The sequence below is a fragment of the Equus asinus genome, chromosome 5, assembly GCF_041296235.1.
Source record: "Equus asinus isolate D_3611 breed Donkey chromosome 5, EquAss-T2T_v2, whole genome shotgun sequence".
Lineage (NCBI taxonomy): Eukaryota > Metazoa > Chordata > Mammalia > Perissodactyla > Equidae > Equus > Equus asinus.
Window position 1 is genome coordinate 59,902,987 of NC_091794.1, and position 19,967 is coordinate 59,922,953.

Here is a 19,967-nt window from a genome sequence, read left to right on the forward strand (position 1 = left end):
TGAGAGCTGACAAGATTTCTACGATTCCTTTTTATATTTCCTCCAGCATCTGTTGAAGGGGACAACCTGCTCATATTTTTCACTATAGCTGTTTCCTGATATAAAACTTGTCCCTTTCCTCCAAATACTTACCTGCAAAATATCCACTCTTTTCTTATGACTTACAGTCAACCGCTAGATAATGTACTTTCTTGATGATTCCAGGAGCACAAAAATTTAAGCAGGTTCTCGTTAGGGCTGTTCACTCGTCATTCACTCACATTCATTCAACCAACCAACCAACCTTTACAGAGCATCCACTATGTGTTGAATTGTTATCTTAAATGAAACCAAAACAACAACAAAAAGTTTTAAAGAATTACTAGAACTTTTATTTTTGCTTAGTTTTATTAAAAAAATAAATATGTCATAAAGCTTTTTTTTCCTTTAGGGAGAAAAAAAGACCAAGTTTCATAAAATCAAATAAGCAATGGTAAGGTGTCTTAACTTGAAAAAGATTGGGATTCACTGGTTTACAAGTTATAATTGAGGAAAGAACAATGGTAACGGCCACAGTTGGCCATCTCATGCCAATGGCAGCAAACAAGATCGACTAGGGCAAAATAAATAACGTGTGGAAGCCCTGGTGAGTGCTTGAACACACTGATTCACTGAGACGTCAGGATAGATAGATCTTGCTTCAAACAACGCAGAAGTTCCTGAAAAGTTTGTGTAAATGAAATAACCACAAACATACTAGGAGGGCTTGGCATCTGAGGGAATTCTGTGGTGAACTCTTTTGTGAACAACCACTTCCGCTTTTGTAAATCCAGGTATCTGCTTTGCTTAAGGCGAAGTGTACCTAGCTGCTACCTGTCTGAACAAAGGTATCAGCATGTTCACCTAACACTGCTCCAGCTGCGCCAGTGGCACAATTTCCAAGTTTGTGTTTCTGTTAAGTAAGTAGTGTAAAATACAGAGCCAGCCAGGGAACCCAGCTGCATCTGCCAAAGCAGGCATAGGAATGGGATTACTGCTTTTAACAATATGTCCAAGTCAACAAATACTTTTGAGAGTCTACTTGTGCAAAGTACGGTAATAAACCTTATGAATTCGGTTACAGATGTACTTCCCTTCTCTAAAACCTTCACTCAGGACCTAGCTCTGGAACCCTAAAATAAAGTAATACTTCTAATCCTCAAGACTGGCTTTCACCAGATGAGCTGCCCAACTCCTTCAAATTGGAGTGGATGATAATGCAAGAGACTGAGTTTCCCAAGGCTGAAGTTTAACAACACGAGAATCACATTTCATGTAAGTAGTTAGTGAAAAATTTTGCTGGTGACAAATGGTTCTTTTTGTTTTTTACTTCCTCTAAACAGAACTCTGAATTCTCAAATTCTGCAGAACAAAGCCATGGATGCTTTCTGGGTGGGTGATACATTTCAGTCCTGCTGATAGAAATAAAAATATCTGGGGCCGGCCTGGTGGCGCAGCGGTTAAGTTCGCACGTTCCACTTCTCCAGTGGCCCAGGGTTCGCCAGTTCGGATCCCGGGTGCGGACATGGCACCGCTTGGCAAACACCATGCTGTGGTAGGCATCCCACGTATAAAATAGAGGAAGATGGGCATGGATGTTAGCTCTGGGCCAGTCTTCCTCAGCAAAAAGAGGAAGATTGGCAGTAGTTAGCTCAGGGCTGATCTTCCTCAAAAAAACAAACAAACAAACAAAAAAAACAGAAAAATATCTTTCCACCCACCAGAATTTCATGGACTTATCCTCCACCACAGCAGCGGTGCTTTGAACAGGGCATAAGTACAGTGGTACCAGTTCCAGTCAGTTTTATCACTGTAATCAATGGAATCCTCCCTTTGCTCACAGCCTCCATTTCATTTGGGCCAAACTTCTACCAGGCCTAAGTCACATTTAATTAGTTAGGCTGTTCAGTTTATTTTTTTTAAAATGCTTCTAATAACATTGCTGCCCATATGTACATGTGTGAATGAAAAGAGTAAGCAATCTGTAGTCTTTTCCACACTGAGTACACTAACAACAATTAGTAAACAATTAAAGAATAAGTGGTCATTTTAAAACTTGTGTATTTCTTAAAAAAAAAATTTCATTTTCTAGCACTTAAAAAAATGGGCCTTAAAAGTGCTCTATTAATGTCCAATGCTGTTCCCCACTCTGTCCCACCCATCCAAAACCTGCTACAAATGCTGGATTGAGTTCATATCAAATAATTTAGCAGTACCAAGATTTTTCAAATAGAAACAGTGTTACTGACTTCTTCATATTGGATAACAAAATAAGGGTAACTCTGGTCATCGTTAAAAATGACAAAAATCTGAGGCTCAAAGAAATTATCCACACACGAGTCATACAGGTCACTGGTGACACTGCCGGGATTGACTGGAGGGGGCCTCCTCATGCCATGACTGCCCATCGTGTACCTGCCAGTTAGCACTTTGGCCAGAAACATGAAATGGACTCCTTTGGAGGACTTCTTAGAAAAGTTGTGAGAATAGCTTGCCTTCTTTGCAAAATAACTGCCTTGTCCAAACATTGTAGCATGCTTTCCACAGACTCGGGGGTCAAAGTTGTGCTTGCAGATTCCATCTACCACATCCTGGGATGTTCCATGAAATAAATGTCTCTCATTTATTATTCTGTCACGGCCAAACATTTTCCTGTTCATATATTCCTTTTTCCTAAGGCAAAGAGTGGACAGGGAATTTAGAAGAGGGAAGGTATAGATCAATTTAACAGGGAGGAGGTAGTCATAAACTTCTCTTTATGGTTTCAGTGGGGAGGAAATGTTAAAGCAACTATCATGGGCAAAATGCCATCAAAGATCATACTAAAAGTTTAAACCTATCTTTTCCTCTGCAGACAAGAAATGCCCCTTTTCCTTTTCTCCTCTACCAACTGCTCACTTGCTTTCTCTTTCATTTCAAATCTAGTTCTCACATCTTACCTTCTCAGGATGCCTTCCTTGTCTAATCCCACCAACCTGAGTGTCTCGAGTCTGAGATTCCTCAAACCCACATGTCTTCCTTTTGCACTACGTTAGTGAGTTTGCTGACTTGAGAGGCAGCATAGTAAAGTGATTAAGAGCATACCTCTGGTGCAGGACTGCCTGGGTCCAAATTCCAGCACCATTAGCTTATTAGCTGTATGACCTGTGCTACATTACCAAACTTTCCTGTGACTTAGTTTCCTCTCTGTAAAATGGAGACTGTAATAATCCTACTTATAGGTCTGTTATGAGGATATGTAAGTTACATGAAAAAAAATACAAACTTACTAAGTTCCACACAAGTCTTTACCATTATGTTCTGCGTTTGTCATTAGGTACATTAAGAAAAGGCTCTCTTGAACTTTATTCATACTGCTGACTCACCTTTTATATTTCTCCCAGAGAAACTGGTTTTGGACTCTCAATATTTGCAAAATTCTATATTTAAACTCAGGCACAGTCTTATGAAAAAGATTATAAATGATTCGATAACTTTTGTCCTCTGCAGAAACAGGCACTTGGATGAAGTCCTGAGAGGGATGCATATAAACCCAAGTTTCAGGGTAAAAGTTTGCTGAGGTGACCCCATCTGGGCAGATGATTTGTGATGATGAGGTTGCTTCAAGAGGTGGAGGAGCCTGTGTGGGAACACCACCAAGTGTCCTAGAAAAGACAGGAAGGAACGTCAATGTAAGACATTCAGAAGTAAGTACATTTCACATTATATTGCTCTAGAGCAGTATCTAATATTATAACTTGTATAGTTTAAATGCTGGTTTAAAAAACAATATAGAAAATACTATCTGTTAAAGAAAAAAAATCCTAGAGCAAATACAGCCTATACCTGGATAACCTATCATTAGCTTCCTCCTGGCCTTCTCCTTGTGGAGAAAACTCTGGAATGTACTGCTGTAAGGCAAGCAAGCAAGAGCCAATTTATAAATAACTTCACTTTTTGAATCCTGGACTCCTCTTTTGCCTATAGGGTTAAAGAAACTGTTTCAAGGGAGCAACAATAATTTATACGCGTTCTTCAAACTCTGCTGTACTAAGCAGAAAACATGTCATTACTAAAAGCTATTTGGGGTAGGGGGTGCAGAGTGAGGGGAGACAAAGTGAGGTAGGTGGGAAAGAGGGAGCTTACAGGGTGGAGATATAAAATATTAAAAATAAAAAAGCTTATGCTTTAATTTTTGTATAAAAACAAAAATCATGGAGTAGGTATTGAAAGCTAACAATTGGCATTTGCTTCTTTTTTAGTATCACATGCAACAACAAAACCACAACACAATTCCAATTTCATAGTTTTAGGTGTGCTTAAGATGGACCTAATTACTTTAAGCTCCAGACACCAGAATGCATATCCTTGGATCTTTAAATTCAAATCTGTTACTTTGAAGGATGAGTTTAGATAAGCAGCAGCTTTGATCAGTTACTTATTCCTGCTCAGTTAAATGCTTAAATTTAAATCATATTTCTTGGCCACTTTCAAAACAGAGAAAAAGGAAAGAACAGAGAGAAAGGAAAGCCCGACCCTGAGACCCAGATTCAGGGCCAGGGTACTGTAACACTCACAGCATACGGTGGTCACAAGGAAGCAGAAAGTCTGCCAAATGGATTAGGAAACTGAAATTTTCCACAGAGCTTTGTGACACAGAGGTACAACTGTGGGTGAACATGTCTCTAATGTTCAAGAGCATATCTTACCATCACCCTCCTCATAATCACAGCCACTTGATACTAAGCACATACTACAGACCAGGTATTTTACAAACAGGGATGGCTTGGTTATCCCCACTTTTCAAATAAAGAAACTGCTAGCCTAGCTAGCAAAGAACAGAGATAGGATATGAATCCAGGCCTATCTAGATAGTCTCTAAGCGCATACTCTTTCCATTTCCATGTACTTCACAATTCATGTGTGTGGGCGTGTGTGTGTATATATGTGTATATATGTGTGTGTGTATATCTTTTTTCCTCCCCACAAGGCTTGAAAGTGATAGGATACCAGGATTGCAACTCAGGTTTGCCTGACTCCCGCTATCATCACCACTAACACCGCCATCACCTCACACAGTCTTTTGACCTTTAAGATGGCTTGATAAGAAGCTAAAAGCTACAGAGGCACAACTGCCTTCTCTAACCCGTGCCCCCTTCAAGTAGCTGTGCCTATGATTTATCCGGCCTCAAAGTCCCTTTGTGAGACAGAGCTGGAGTTCTGGGTGGATCCAGGACTTACAGAATCCACCGGGTGCTTTCACTTCAAGGGCCAATTTAAAGGGGGTGCTGGTTTCTCCAACCTTCACAACAGAAGGCACAACAGCTCCCGTCCTCTGGAGCATTTTCACAAAGCCCAGACAGACTCTCCAGAGCCTCCGTTCACTGGCACATCTTTCTGAAGAGAAATGTACCCAGCTGCTTTAATCAGATTCTAAAAGGTCTGTAACTCTTTAAAGCCATCACTATTCTGGAGGAACGGCAGGAAACACAGAATATAAGCTCCTTATTTTTAGCTGTTCCCTCTATCCTTGCTCTGCAAAGAGGGTCAGTCCCAGCCCACCAGGTTTTCCAGGATTATCAGTGGTTGAAGTTACCAACAGAGGTTTCCAGGTTGAGGGAGAAGGTGAGATTCTCACAAGCACTCCGCCCAAAACCGGTTTTAGGCTGTCGCAGCTGTACTGAAAACCCGACACTGACAACCGAAGAGACTCTGCTCCTTTTCTTCCTGGTATCACCCCTGCCTAAAAACTAGTTCCATAAAATGAAAGCTTCAAATGTATCCTTTCCTTTTTCTATTATTTACTCATAGATGCTTGAAGGATGAGCCCGTGTAAATAAATCCTACCCCTCCTGAGATATTAAATTAGATTTTACCTATGTGGTTAGCATCCATTCCTATCCATAGATACTTACTTTTAATAAGCCAACATCCTAATTGGGCTAAAACATAAAAATGCATATAGACATCTGTCTGATGGACTTCTACACTCTAGTTGCCATGAGTTAAAAATACATATTCCAAGCACAGTTATTTTCTGAGAGTTTTGTTACTGCTCAGTTTGTATTCGGCTCATGGGTATTCCAATGACGCTGCGTGCTTCCCAGTGCTGGAGCAGCCTTCTTTAAGACAGGCAAAGCAGAGGATGTGGAGCTTGTACCCAAGGACCTCTGAAGGACGGATTTTCAGAATCTAAGGTCACCTTTTACCACTCTCCTTCCCTCCCCTTGTCATTTTGAAAGACATTTCCTAATTCAACTTCAATAATGAAGTAAAAATTAATTTTATTTTATCCTTTTTGGGGAGGAGTCAAAGAAATTCTATCAGGCCTTCTCATGACCACAAGGAACTGCATGGGACAGATGTCCTTTCAGCTGAAATGAACTCCCAAACCTCTAAATCTGAGATTTGTTTGCTTGTGCAGCCTCAGCTCAAGTATTCTAAGAATATTAAAGAATAAGCTCTTTTTTATCAGCTCCATTAAAAAGCAGCAAGCACAAGGAAAAAATTTTTTTGTAACTCTGAGGAGACGGATGTTAACTAAACGTACTGTGGTGATCATTTTGCAATATACTCGTATGTCAAGTCATTATGCTGTACACCTTAACTTAGACAGTGCTGTACGTCAATCATGTGTCAATAAAACTGGAAGAAAAAAAAGGCAGCAGGGAAGCTTTCATTTAAAAAGAGCCAGATTTACAGGAAATTCATGAATTAAGTCAGCCCTCTCACCCCACCCACCCTATTCTAGCATTCCCAATTCTTAGACATCTCTGATTCCCTGATAATTGTGGTCTTTTTGACATCTATGTTTTTCTTTGACTCTTTGCATTTACTAACACTTCAAAACAAAACTTTCTTCCTGGCTAAGATCATGGTCTCTCTGAAATCTGCTTTTTGGAATGAAGCCCCCTCCCCTTTCTCCCCAGTGGCCAGTCCCAGTGCCCCTTTGCCCCAGACTCCAGGGCTGACAGGAACCGAAGGGCTGCATTCACCCATTCCACACTGGAGAACCTGCTGCTTCTCTGCTCTTTTCTCATAACTCTTTGATTTGCTAAGCTCTTACTTTACACCTGATTATCACTGTGTTCCAGACAAGATGACCAAAATAGGAAATTTTAAAAAGAAAAAGGAAGAGAGAATAGAGCTCTTCTTCCATTGACTTTCTTTGTTCTCTTGTAAGCTTATGTTATAAATAGTAAGGCCATACTTGTGTCATTAATTCTACTACTGCTTATACTATTTTTATAGTTCACACTTTTACAAAACAAGCCTAAGTTTAAAAAAGAAGGGGGGGCTAATTCCATAATTACTTGTCTTAGGATGGAAACAAATCAATTTTCACCCTTCTTGTAAACTCCCCCAACAATGCAGCACTTGAATGATGAGCATCCTTACTGTCACACAGAAGCGACATCTCGCTTGACTGGCTCAGCATGCCAAAGTGCCGGTCTCACTAATGAGTTCTGCCATCTCACTGGGAGGACAGTATGTTCCTAACTACTGGAGGCCAACACACTCTCCAGCTGTGCTACTGAAATCACAGAAATGGCATTTTTATTAGTTTCTAATTTAAAAAAACCCTACAAGGTAACAATTTTCACACTTAGACTAGGAAGAAAGCACACATTTACCCCAAGCCAATATATATTTCTAAAATCAGCCTTATTACAAACTGCTTTTGGATACTGAGCATTTCACAGATTTTTATTTGTTTGTATTTTGTTTTTAATGTTCTCTTTGTAATCTCAGAATTAGAATCATTAAGATTTTGTCATAATGATCTGGGAAAAATACAGTTTGGGCTTGAAACAAAAAACTACTCATAAGAGTATAAAAGGAGCATCTTTACCTCAAAGATCAGCAGAAGAGACCAACCAATATTTACTCTAGACCTCCCAAGTTCATAAAACCAGGTAAACCCAGTATCACTTTAAAAATCTTTACCTCAAAGATCAGCAGAAGAGACCAACCAATATTTACTCTAGACCTCCCAAGTTCATAAAACCAGGTAAACCCAGTATCACTTTAAAAATCAGGCTAAATATGGTAAATCTGATTAGAGTATAGAATGATTTCCTTAGAGATACTAACTTCCAAAGATGGCCAAGCTAACGGTAACTGCCCTACCTTTTGGCGTCTATGGAGATGTGCCAGTGTGCTATCTAGAAGGAAAGAAGAAGTGGCACTTGGCAAAATGGAAGAAGAGCTCATTGACAATTGAGAAGGATGAGTTCAGTCTCAACCTAAAAGTATGACAGGTAATTTTAGTGAGTGTTTCAGGAAGATGGGCCTTACTTAGTAAATGAGAATGCAAATTATTTGAAAAGGTGAATTCTTCCCATATAGATTCACTCAAGGGAAAAGAATGGAGAACACAACCTTGAAGGACTCTCCCTACTTGTCCTGGCAGTTCACCTGGGCTGGGAAGTAGTCCCATAACGTAGAAGGGTTATCACCAGAAAAATCAATCTTCCACAAAGAGGCAAAAGCAAACTCTGCCTCATTCCAGATATAATTACTTTCAGCTGTGGGAAAATGTTAATTCTGCTTTTCAGTTCAAAAAATCCAATAGGATACTCATTCTTAGTGTTGGGTTAATTGTATCTTATCTGAACTCTATTGTTTTTAATTGATTTTTTTTTTGAGGCAACAGTGGTTGATAGCATTATATAAATTTCAGGTGTCTATTATTATATTTGACTTCTGTATAGACTACATTGTGTTCCCCACCAATAATCTAGTTTCCATTTGTCACTGTGCACATGTGCCCCTTTATCTCTTTCGCCCTCCTCCCACCCCCTCTGATAATCACCAATCTGTTCTCCACATCTACGTTTGTGTCTGTTTTGAGCGAAATCATACAGTATATGCCTTTCTCCGTCTGACTTGTTTTGCTTAGCATAATGCCCTCAAGGTCCATCCATGTTGTTGCAAATGGCAAGATGTCATCTTTTTTGATGACCAAGTAGTATTCCACTGTATTATACACATCTTCTTTATCCACTCATCCAATGATGGGCACTTAAGTTGTTTCCAAGTCTTGAAGAATTAAACCCACAGAATAACTCAGAATTTCACACTGTAGAGGTAATAACCAAGTTAGTCTCTTAAACTAAAATCTTTTTCTCTTTGGCATTCAGTTGTACATTTACATAAAATGAGAGTAAAGGTGAGACTTTCCACTGAACACTTACTGTAAATATGGAAGCAGTATAAAACAGGAGCGGAAGAGGGGTCTCCTTTTTATTTCTCTCCTGAAGAATGAATTGTGGAGGATGTAGTGGTTGTTCCACATCATAAATCGGACCTCTTTCAGACCCCGAGAGTTGGCTTCTTCGATCAATCGAATAACAGACTATGCAGTAGAAAATAGAAGATAGAGGGGGGAAAAAAAGCAAGTTAAAAAAAAACAAGTCAAGAAACAATCACTATTAAATACGCAAAATGTTAATGTAACTAAAAGCAAAAATAATTAACCTTGCTGTTAACTTCAGAAGAGTTCCAATAAAGTACAGTGAGTCAAATTAATTCCCTTTATACATAAAATTTTTTTTTGCGGGGGGGGGGGGGGCAAAGATACAGACTAGAAAGATGCTCCCTGTTCAGAAGAGCACAGATTTCTACCTCATGAAACATGTGAGGCCCAGGGAACTACTCTATCCTATTTTGAGGCCTTAACAATGTCCTAGAGATTTTTCTGTTTATATTGAAGGGGGTTTTCAAAAGAGGATTAGAGATGGTAGTGTATACAGTTCAAATAAACCAATTAAGTACCAAACCTAAGAAACCTCTCAGAGGAAAAACATTGGGACAGTCCAAGTATCCTGAGAATACATTTTAAACAGCCTCTTATTCTCTTTGGAAGGTATCAGACACTAGTGATTACTTTAAAAAGTCAGAAATTTTAATTCAATATTGTGTTTTATAGCAATTAACATTATTAGGTCATTTTCTTTTGCTATTGCCTTAAAAGAAAACCTAAGGTAGATAAGTCAGTTTTCCCTTTGTAACGATGGAAATTAATTTAATCAAATTGAAGAAGTCAGATCTTTGGAAATGTGAAATCAATCGCTAAAGTCCATTTCAGGGTGTTTAAACTTGACTCAGAATTCTCATTCAGAGGCAAAATAAACCATCATCATTTTAAAACCTTACTTTTTGATTGATGGGCTTATTCTTACCATCTCGAGTAAGGATGCATGTGCACATATGACAGAATTTTAAATGACTGATGTGCCTCACCACAGCTCAAGAAACATTTTCAAGTATTCTTCCAGGGGCTTAAGAGCGACTGTTTCCCACTAGACTTCTGAAATGCTAAGTGTAACACGTGATCCAACCAACATAAGTCCAGGAGCTAGATACAGTCAAAAGTTACACCAGTGCTTACCTCATTAAAATTACTCAAGGAGGCACTGAGTCTGAGTACTGACCCCTATAAATACTTGGTCTCTTTAGTATAAGATACTGGGGAAAGCATTTTATCTCTCTGATAATAGTGGTATTCTATTTATGGATTCCAGGAGATTAATGTAAAGAAATATATTTTCAGAAAAATCAAGAAAGGTGTTATTTATATCAACGAGACTCAATTTTATATCCATAAGCTCCTTGATTTGTGGTTCTGTCTAGTCATTGTTGGAAAGGGAGAATAAAATAACAGTGAAAGATAAAAAAATTTAAAGGTACTTTTTGGAAAAAGAACCTGTGTAAATACCTCAGGATACTCTCTCCATCCAAAGTGATCCCTACAGAAGAATTTCCAGGCTGTGTGGTAAACAGAGTTGACATTGCTAGAGGGTGGTGTGGACAGCCTTCGTAGTTGGTCAAATTCAGTTGTTTCATATAAGTTCATGGCATTCAAATCTGCCCAAAATTCTTGTCCTCTAAAAAGACCCAAGAAAAAACAAACTGTTAATATTAACACATTCAATTTTTAAAATGTGTCTGATTTGAAGAAAAGGACATTACGGGTTGTTTCCGCATTTCCTACATGACTTTTCTTAACATGACCAAAATTTCCAGGCCCTGGAGTTATGTTAGGATTGATTCTATCCCATGGCATCACTGGCCTAAACCAATCAACACAATTCCACCCTCCCCACCACAGTGGGATGAGCTAAACACTGGTGAGTCAGTCTTAGGATGATGAAGGTGATATAGAAAGCAGACAGAGAAAGGAAACTTCTCTTTAAGCTTGTCTTTTTTTCAGAGCCATCAGTTTACCTAAGCCAATACAGGAATACACAGTATTTGCTGATCAAAGACAGGAAAAAAAGAAAACAAGGGAAAAATAAAATGAACCTAGATGAGGCCAGTACTGCTAATCTACCCAACATCAATATTATCTTTTATCCTGTGGGTGGAAAAATTTGGCAAAACATGAAGAGAAAAATAGTTTGGATTATTATCAAGTTTAGCTAGAATATTTGTGTCATTTTGTCCTCTAGTCTGCTGCTGCTGAATCAGCACTTTACAAACATCTCAGTTATTGGGGGAAAAATCCCACTACATGAATCAGAATCATTTAAGAAATTAATTTATAAAGGGTAGTCCAATTGAAATATTTGTATTTCTTTTTTAATGGAACTTCATCTAGTGTTTGAAACATTTCAAACATTATTTTAAGTAACTGACAAAATTTTTATTGTACTCTTCCCTCTTTTTCTGTATGTTTCAAAATTTCCCTAAGAAAATATAACAAATAAAATATATCAAAACAATATCATAGATATCAGCAGAGTGACTAGGTTTCCAAATATATTCCTTCATACTTTCCACTACAGACTTCTATATGGATGTCCATAACACACAGGATACTCCAGATCCAGAGGCACTTAGAACGACTGGTTGACGTGAAATTCAGGTGTTTGGACAAATATTTCAAATAATTAACTTATTGCCTTCCTGTAAATTAGGATTTTGAAAAGGATATTACTTTGGCTTATGGGTTTTATTGGTTAGTGCAACACTTTACAAACTCTGCTCTTGGAACACTTGTTTCAAAGACTATTAATAGGTATTCTATGCAAAAAAGCATTCTGTGGTCAAATGTTTGAAAAAACTTGGTTACATAAAGTTAAACAATTTACTTATGGCAGCCACTCCTTAGTCCTTTTAATATGCTAAGGTAGATATTTAAATACCATGATCAGGGCTATAAAGTATCCTTCCAAATCTCTGACAGTGCTCTCCCTTTTCCCCATGAATACGTATTAACATCTCTCAATAAACACCCCTGGCAAATGTCAGGGAAAGAAAATCTATCTCTCACCCTCCAGCCCAAAGTTCATAATTTGCGAATCAGGTTCCATCTGAAAAAATTCAAGTCAAATACCCAACTGACAGTGCCACGAAGCACATAACTTGTAAAAAGCAGTACGTTCCTTCAGAAATTCCTACAGAGCTTCCAAAAACTCTAATTTCTTGCTTAGAAAGAGTACTAACTAATAGGATGTGGTCTTAAAAGGAATATACAATTTTAATTAAGTGTGAAATGGGAATAAGACAATAAAATGTAGCTCAAAAACCACATTTGGACACTGCTTTAAAATAATTTATGATAAATAGTATTATTTAACCCAAAAGGAAAAAAATGTTTCTGAGAAATTCTTAAAGAAAAAAAGAAAACACTGAAAACTGGAACTCCTATACCTAAATTAAACTCCACATCAAGTTGCTTTAAACAATTTTCACTTAATTTTAGGAAAATCTGATGTTATCATTGACCGGAGAGATACTAACCTCTTTTTCCCCCTTAAGATCATTTTCAATTTCTAAACAGATTTTCCCCCTTTATTTCCCAGTAGCTGTTTCCAAATGAGTTAACAAATCCTCAGTATTTTAAGGAGTCCTCAGAACAGCAGTCATTATGTTAACAAGCATTATAATATAAACAGCCAATGTTTTTTGCTGTTAAAATATCAGATTTTATTCTGGACATCACTCTAGCAATTTCTGTTTAAGCCTGATTATTAAAACTTTATAGATAATGATTTGCATGAGAAAGACATCTAAAACTGCAGCCTTTGCCACATTCTCCACGCATTTCAGTCCTTTGGGCATTATGAAATTTCTGTAACAAATCCTAATTTACTACAATCAACTGTTCTTTGGATTGATGTATCAAAGTACTGTTTTAGCTCTATTTGATTTTCAATATGCTTTTCTAGACTTGACAGAGACAAAACAACAAATGTGAAAAACATTAAATTATCTTTTTATAAGATTAATTTTACCACCTGCTCTTCCTTAAACAGGGAATGCTTAAAAAATCCAAGGCCAAGGTTTTTTTCTCCTCAATCTGCATCAATATAAAATGCATGCAATATGATGCCAAATGTTCAACACCCACCACTCTTCTTTATCAAACCATTGTTTCCTACTATCAGAAAGCAGTTACAAGCCATGTATGTGTGACAATGGTGATGGTGGGCTGTATTAGGCAGTACACCAAGAATTAAACAGATGTAGTCCCTGGCTTCCAGGGGCTTCGAGAGAGAAGTAACTAACAAAACATAAGACCAAAGAAGCAGTACATCTGCCAACCTAAACTCATCAGTGGCACGCACATTTAGGGAATGAGAGGACAAAGAAGAGTCATGCAGCATTATGGGAGAGGAGGTGGTTACTGACATCCAGGAATGGACAAAGGTCAGGAAAAGTAAGTGGCTTTCCTCTATCAATCCAAGAGAGCTTTCTGTAAGAGAAAGAATTTTAGGAGCAGTTTAAATAATAAGAAATATTACAAGTAAAGGGCTGTGTGGAAGAACAAGAAAAAAAGAGTTCTTCAAGCACTTTGCTTCTTGGAAGAAGGGTGGGGACATGGAGGAACAGGAGCAGAGCAGATAGTTGGAAAAGGAAACCTTCTAAAGAGGGGTACAACGTAAGAGACAAGGAAATGTGAACCAGGGTATAACAGGCAATGTGAGAGATGTCAGGCCATGAGCTGAGGAGGTAAGCCCAGGGTCTCAGAGCCTTAACTAAGGGTAGGAATTTAGAGTATTGAACAGATGGTGATAAAGGGTCAAAGCAGTAAATACAGGCTATGTGAAAACTGAGCAATAGAGACAGTGCTAGAGACTCGGGGGGAGGGCTTTGTAAAAGCAGGGCGCAACGATCCTGGTAGATGAGGACCCTACCTGGCCCAAGGGCATCCCTACCGAGGGATGGCCAGAAAAGTAAGAGTGTAAGACATAGCCACTGTGCAGTAGGATTTAGATTTGGCTAAATGTATCACATTGCTAAATCAATCAGTATTGAATTACTCAATAAATAACCCTATCATGATGAATCAGGAGAAAAATATTTTGTAAACAGATTACTGATTTTTGCTATAAAGGGAAGAATGAACATGAACTGATGAAATATTCACAATTCTGTTTCACATGCTTCACCAACAAGCACAGCACCACACATACCAATAAAAGAATCTAGATACAAAACTAATTTAAAATTCTGAAAAGGACACCCAGTCTCATAATTTAGATGCTTTATAACAATTGTTCTCTTCCTACTCAACAAATATCTTGCCATACCAATAAAGTCAACATTTTCCAACATATATTATCAATGCATAGAACACCAACACCCACACTAAGTCAGAAAGTATGCACCGCATACCATCATTTCTATTATATTTCAGATACTCAAAAGAAAGTAAAAAGGGCCTATGATGTAAATGATAGACAGAGCTGTAACGAAAACCAAAACCATTAAAGAAATAGTTGCTGAAAAACAGAAATTAGAACATTATCTCTTTGTTAAATAAATGGTTCTTGGGATTATGCATTTGGGAGCTCAGTAAAGAGTGTAACCATTTCAGGTAATCTATTTATAAATTGTTTGAAACCAAGAAAGAAATGACAATTAAAACAAAAATCTTAAGTCAACACATTGATTAGGCACTGGCTATGTGTTGGGGATAAGAAGATGAAAAAGATAAAATGTGAGAGTCAGTGGGGAGAGAAAGACCAGCAAACCCTGTGGTACAGTGTGAGATGTGGCACAAAGGTGGTCTGGGAACAATTCAGAGGCAAAGGGCCTACCTCTGCTGGGAAAGGGGTCAGGAAAGGTGGTCAAGGGAAGTGTCCCAGAGTGGATGAAATGAGAACTAAGTCTGGCCAGGCAGACAGTGGAGGTCAGGACACTACACGCAGAGTGACTGACATGAGTAGAAGCTAACTAAGCAAGGCACGAGAGATCCAAGAGCGTGCAGCACATGCAGTTCATGTGGGAGGTCAGAGTATAAGTGTGTGTGAGGGGGATGATAAGAGATAAGACTGGACTGGATAGGCTGGCTGGGGCTAGATAATGAAGAGCTTTGTATACTGGGTTAAGAGGTTAAGATTTGATTCTGTGGGCAGTAGGAATCACTGGTGGATTTTCAACAAGGCTGAGACTTGCCTCTTCTAAAAGTCACTGCAATAGTAGTGGTATGCACTGATTTGTTTATTTTTGGTAGGGGAAGGTGGGGGAAGGGAAGGGGAGAGACAGGCACTTATTTGCTAAATATTTATTAGCATGTTTATTTATTATTAACATTTCTTATTCTATGCTTAGCGATCTACAGCTATTAGAACTGCACAAAACAAATGATGATAGAGAACTAAGGAGGCAACAGTAGGATGATCTGAAAGGTATTTAAGAGTTAGTATCTAACTGCAAGGAGGATGATTACATGTGGGGCTGAAGGGAGTGGAAGAGTACAGGATGTGTCCCATGTTTCTGATCTGGGTGACCGGACTAATAGTAACCCATTAAATGAGACAGGAGTTGCAGGAGATGGAACACATTTAAGTGGGAAGATGATGCAAATAAAATACAGAACTCGGACTCAGCGAAAGTCAATTAAGTATAAAGTTTTCTGGACCCTAATCTGTATAGTCTTAACCAGATGGGTTAGACTTCGGAACCTTGGCTTCCTGCCTGTAAGAGTTAACTGGTTTCTACAAGGATAAACCTGTGACCTCAAACTAATTAACACAAACCCTAATCAGATGGACTAACTAGACACTTAATAGGTCCTCTTATTTTATTACTATGATGTAAAGTGAAAATGTCTCCTAAACGGAGGGTCATAACGATAGAAGGATAAAGATCAAATGCAGTACGAAGAGTATTTAGGCTCTTCTGCTACAGACTTGAGACAGGCATGACAGATGGGGTGTGTTTGCTGCTGCTAAAGAAATTTCACAGGCGCACAAAATATAGCTGGCTTTTGATACCTGGCTTTGATGTTTCCAGAACTCATTTAGCAATGCTGGAATATCTGGCAGCTTATACACTGCTTCAAATATGTTACAAGGTGATGAGAATCAAAGCCATGGCATATACAACACCAACATATTTTGTGAAAGCAGTGTAGTTATTAGACTTCAGAGGACTATGTACTCTAACTTTCTGTTTGAGAAGCATAGTAACTGTCATTTATTCTGCTACTAATTAAGATTTTTGCTAACATTGACTCAAATGGCACAGAGCTATTGGGGCAATAAAAATTATCTATAAATGCTCACAGACAAAGCAACATCTTTCAATATTTACCAGAGGTTAAAATTCTATACTTCTACAGTATGCCATTGGGTCTTGGTAACAACAGGATTTTCACCCTTTGTATCCAGAAGTAGCTGCAGACACAGACAAACCTACAAATCAAAATTTGGAGTTTACATTATTATGCATATGGCCCTCAGTAGTTAGGGCAGGCTAACAATCAAATGCTGACTCTCAATTAAATCTGCCCCCCTCTGAGGAGACCCTGACCTAATCAAGGCAGGGCTGCTGAGGCTTAGATCATTCTCTAATTAACATCAAACAGATCATGGATTTATCTTATGGTTCTAAATACCTCAAAAGATTTTTGGGAACGTAAAAATATTCCCCACTTTAGGATACAATGAGTTTCTGGGGACCAACTCTTACAAAAATGATCATCATAAGGCAAAATTCTGACCGTGTGTGCCACTCCCTTGGTCCCTCCTGAGACATCTTGGAAACAGGTGAATGAGAAGGTAGGGAGTTAGTGAGTAGATGCTGTCTGGAATCAGATTTATCTGTGTGCTAAACACCATGTCTGATTTACAAATTGTTAAGACATCTAATCTTGAGGCTGTCCTGGTGACCGAGTGCTTAAGTTCATGCGCTGCGCTTTGGCGGCCCGGGGTTCGCTGGTTCAGGTCCTGGGTGCAACCTATGTATGCACCACTCGTTAAGCTATGCTGAGGCGACATCCCACAGAGAGGAACTGGAACGACTTGTAACTAGGATATACCACTATCTACTGGGGCTTTGGGGGGAGAAAAAAAAAGAGGAAGATTGGCAACAGATGTTAACTCAGGGCCAGTCTCTCCTCATCAAAAAACAAACAAACAAAAAGACATCTAATCTATGGTCTTAAAGTCCAGAGGTCTAGAAGTGAATATAGTGAAATGAAAATAAGAGGCTAAGAGATAGGAGAATAAAGGAAAGTAGGTAGGTTTCCTAAGTGAAAGGATACCCTGTTTTTAAGCTTTTGTAATTCTATATTCTCCAAAAGCATGTGGGGAACTAAACAAGTACATAACACAGTTTATTCTCAAAAAACTGTGTACTAAGATATGGCCATTTGAATACCTCTAAATGTTTCCTAAACTCCTAAAAAATAATATCACAGATTGAAGTCCCCTACCCCATGCAAGCACTAAAAGCAAACTGCAATATCCACTTGAGGAAAAAAATCTAAAATACTGTTATGTGGGGCTTTTCTTATGTTTTTATTACAAAGCTACCAGAAGACATCAGAAATGTCATACAGGCTTAAGTTTTATTCAAGTTCAGTCACATGTCCTGAGGCTCCTAGCAGGTAATGTAAGTGAGACATACTTCTCAACAAGGCCTGAAGAGGAAGTGAAACAATTTCCACAAGAACAGCTGGGACAGAAAGTCCACAACAGATTAAAAAATGCGTATCATGCCTCACACTACGTTAAATTACGCAGTTACTACTTTTTTATGAAGATGAGTAAATATCCCCTTTGTTAAGTGAAATATTTTAAAACTGAGGTTTCTATTTTAACTTAGAGTAGACAACAAAAAATGTCTGCCATGTACTCAAGGCACAAATACTGATTAATTCAATTCTGTGGATGTAGAATTTGACAGCATTTAAAGAGGGCCGAAATATATTTATTTATAAAACTTTTCTACATGATTATAAAATCAGTTGTATGTAAATACTAAAGTGCTTAAAAACAATTGTCTTCAAATAACCTCAAACAATTCAGAACTCATTCACACAAATGAAATACTAATTATAGATAATTATCATAAAATATATCCTCTAATAACTCGCAGGAAGATACAATCTATTGGCTTAATGTATTTCTGGATCCACTTCTAAAATTACAAACAAGTCCTTTAAAAGGTTTTTGTTCAGAATTTTCTCAATTTAGCCTTGTCTTTTTCCCGAATTAGTACAAACAGATAATGAACAAATTAAAAATATACTCACTAGTGTCTTATTATGAGAACCCAGAGGTGATTAAGAAGCTCAGCACTAGAGATTTGAATGTCTACAAACTAACTATATGGACAATTCATCACTCCCTGAGAGTTTATGCAAATTTCTGAAGAAAAGAAAAAAAAGACTTCCTACAGAAAACATATTAGGAGAGTTTTTTTATTGTCTAGGTTTTGTAAACTATGACTCCCAAAACTCTCAACAGGGTCTTAAGTCAGTAACTTCTCCTAGGGAGAGGGATTCTACAAAGCCAAGTTTCTCCAATAGATTCAATTTTATCAATTAAGACAGTCTAAATTATTTTTTAGTAACAAATTAATTGTATTAATTAAGCATTAATTGTAATTATTTCCACAATGCTTCTGATGTGTGCAGCATCTTGGACAATCCAAACATCAGAAAGCAAGTAAGCACAGTTCCTTCTGTTACCCACATTCTAGCCCCACGCAACGATTTCTTTTACTACCTTGGAAGGCAAACCTAGTATTTCTCCTCTGCTTATTTTTATTCTCTCAATGCCTGGAAACGAAAGAACGAAGCCAGGTGACAGTCAGAAACCAAAGGCCAACCGCAGCAGGAAATTATTTAGAGTATTCTGTGCCATTTGCCCTCTCTCACCCTGATCAGCTGCAGGAACTGTGAACATCACAGGGTGCAGGCCAGATTCAGAAAGCACAGGCACTCCTGCAAGCACAACCACCTGTGGGTCCTGCCCCTGCCCTTCTTCACTGACCATTCAGTGCTGGTAAAACTTTAGAGCAAAGAAGATCACTCAAATTCTATGGCTATATGTTAAATGAGAAAGGACAGTTTAAGAAATCTCTTAATCCAAAAAGAAAAAAAAGATTAACGTACAGTCATGTGTCACTTAACAACAGGGCTACATTCTGAGAAATGTTTTAGGCGATTTCGTCGTCCTGCTTCGTTGTGCAACATCATAGTGTGTGCTTACACAAACCTAGATGGAATCGCCTATTGCACACCTAGGCTCTATGGTACTAATCTTATGACACCACAGTCATATGTGCAGTCTGTCACTGACTGAAACGTCATTATGTGGTGCATGACTGTAATAAAGAGAAATTCTTATAAGTGTGGTCTAAACATTTTCCAATCATCATGAGAACTGCTGTATTTCAACATAAGACTATTCACAAATCATTCCTTATGCTCAGAAGCAATAGCACCAAAACAAAGGACATCCATTTGCATAAACAATACAAATTTCATGAACTCTTTCTCAGACAACTTAGTCACAGGGGATTCTAATACACTCCTCACACAACATTTTGTGGTACACACACTCTCAAATCACTGGTTTCTGTACAATGTGAACGGGAACAGTCACTCTAGCATTCTCACTCTCATATGAGCTTACCCTTTCATTGTGATGACCATGCAAAGGTTATTTACTGGTCAAGTGGGTGTTCCCAGTAAGTAAACAGCACATAGCAGAAAAAGATCGAAG

At 38.2% G+C, this 19,967-nt stretch overlaps 1 protein-coding gene across 1 annotated transcript in view; it reads right to left on the reverse strand.

The window, feature by feature from the left end:
- Positions 1-348: 348 nt before the first annotated feature.
- Positions 349-19,967, reverse strand: part of TIPARP (TCDD inducible poly(ADP-ribose) polymerase) — a 29,536-nt gene continuing 9,917 nt past the window's right edge. Inside the window, exons 3-6 of the mRNA XM_044770970.2 lie at positions 10,718-10,886; positions 9,195-9,355; positions 3,384-3,662; positions 349-2,691 (exon numbers count right to left, since the gene is read on the reverse strand). Of these exons, the coding sequence (XP_044626905.1) occupies positions 2,244-2,691; positions 3,384-3,662; positions 9,195-9,355; positions 10,718-10,886 (1,057 nt within the window). The 3' untranslated portion in view covers positions 349-2,243. The remainder of the gene's footprint in view (positions 2,692-3,383; positions 3,663-9,194; positions 9,356-10,717; positions 10,887-19,967) is intronic.